This window comes from Austrofundulus limnaeus, unplaced genomic scaffold (assembly GCF_001266775.1).
Source record: "Austrofundulus limnaeus strain Quisiro unplaced genomic scaffold, Austrofundulus_limnaeus-1.0 Scaffold97, whole genome shotgun sequence".
Classification (NCBI taxonomy): domain Eukaryota; kingdom Metazoa; phylum Chordata; class Actinopteri; order Cyprinodontiformes; family Rivulidae; genus Austrofundulus; species Austrofundulus limnaeus.
Genome location: NW_013952499.1, coordinates 245017 through 246239, shown reverse-complemented (window position 1 = coordinate 246239; position 1223 = coordinate 245017). Strand labels below are relative to the sequence as shown.

At 39.0% G+C, this 1223-nt stretch overlaps 1 protein-coding gene across 1 annotated transcript in view; it reads right to left on the bottom strand.

Annotated features, from left to right (window-relative positions):
• Nucleotides 1–1223, bottom strand: part of usp33 (ubiquitin specific peptidase 33) — a 22118-nt gene that overhangs the window by 13243 nt on the left and 7652 nt on the right. The window contains exon 7 of the mRNA XM_014013002.1: nt 262–331. Within this exon, the coding sequence (XP_013868456.1) occupies nt 262–331 (70 nt within the window). The remainder of the gene's footprint in view (nt 1–261; nt 332–1223) is intronic.

Sequence of the window (1223 nt, the reverse complement as noted above, 5' to 3'; positions counted from 1 at the left end):
GGATATAGCTCGCTCACACCGAGGACCTATCCACGTCATCATTTACCCAGAATGCTTTGCGTGTAAATAAAATGGCTCCGTCCGTGTTAAAATATTAATTTAAAAAATTAACAAAACTAAACAGCCTACAGTATTTTTACAGTCTTTATTTTACAGTTAAAATATTTGTTTATCAAATAAAGTCTGATGTTACAACTAATCATGGATCCCTTTAAAAAAAATGAGTTTGTTATGAACTAAACCAGATTTAAAAGTTCGCACCAGTTGGAGAGAGCCTGGAGGGCAGAGTTCATGTAGCAGGTGTTGCCTATATTCTTCAGTCCCGTCAGACCTGAAAGAGACGCAGGACATCGTGAAACAAGCCTTCAAAGACAGGAAAAGTGTCTCATTTCTACAATTATTCTTTTAAAACAGGAACAGAAAATCAGCTGTTTAGTTGGAGGCTGCACACTGTGAAATTATCTTATTTATTCGTGTAGAATGTGAAAATTTAACCCCAAAAATCATCTTTAAATTTCAGGGTGGGTGTCACATTATTTACGGAACTGTAACCCAGCCAGAACTGCAGATCTATGCAGCTCGCACTGTGTGATTGGTCAGAACTTTGTGGGCGTGTTTGTTCATGAGGATCAGCGTGTGCTCCCAGAAGCTGACTGACGAGAGGCACGTTAGCAAAATTAGCATTAGCAAAACGTGCGGTTTCGAGGAGCAGCTCGTCTGGTCCTACTGAGCACAAAGCTCCATAAACAGCAAAAAAACAACCCCCTCCTCAGACTCATGACTGTCCACAAAGTCGTCTACTAAAACATATTTTCATCCTAAATGCCAGTTTTCCCGTGGTTTTGCTATAAATATACATAAAACGTAAGTATATCTGTATCACAGTCATCATATGATCATTTTATAGCTATGTTTACTAGGGCTGCAACAATACATGTACCCATATCGAACAGTTCAATACACACCTGTATGGAACAATACAGATGTTTTAAATTTTATTTTATCAGCTTGTCTTCTGAAGATGCTCTGTGTTGAAGGATCAGTGGATCTGTGTTCGACTACTCCACCTAGGCTGTATTTTTGAGCTCAGATCCACTGAGAAACTTGCTGTTTCAGCAACATTTAATTTAAAAATTAAATGAGGAGCTTAGTTCTTGGCTCCACTCCTCCTGTCAGACTGTACTGGATACTGTGGCTCCTCTAAAAACTAAACAGCCTAGAAC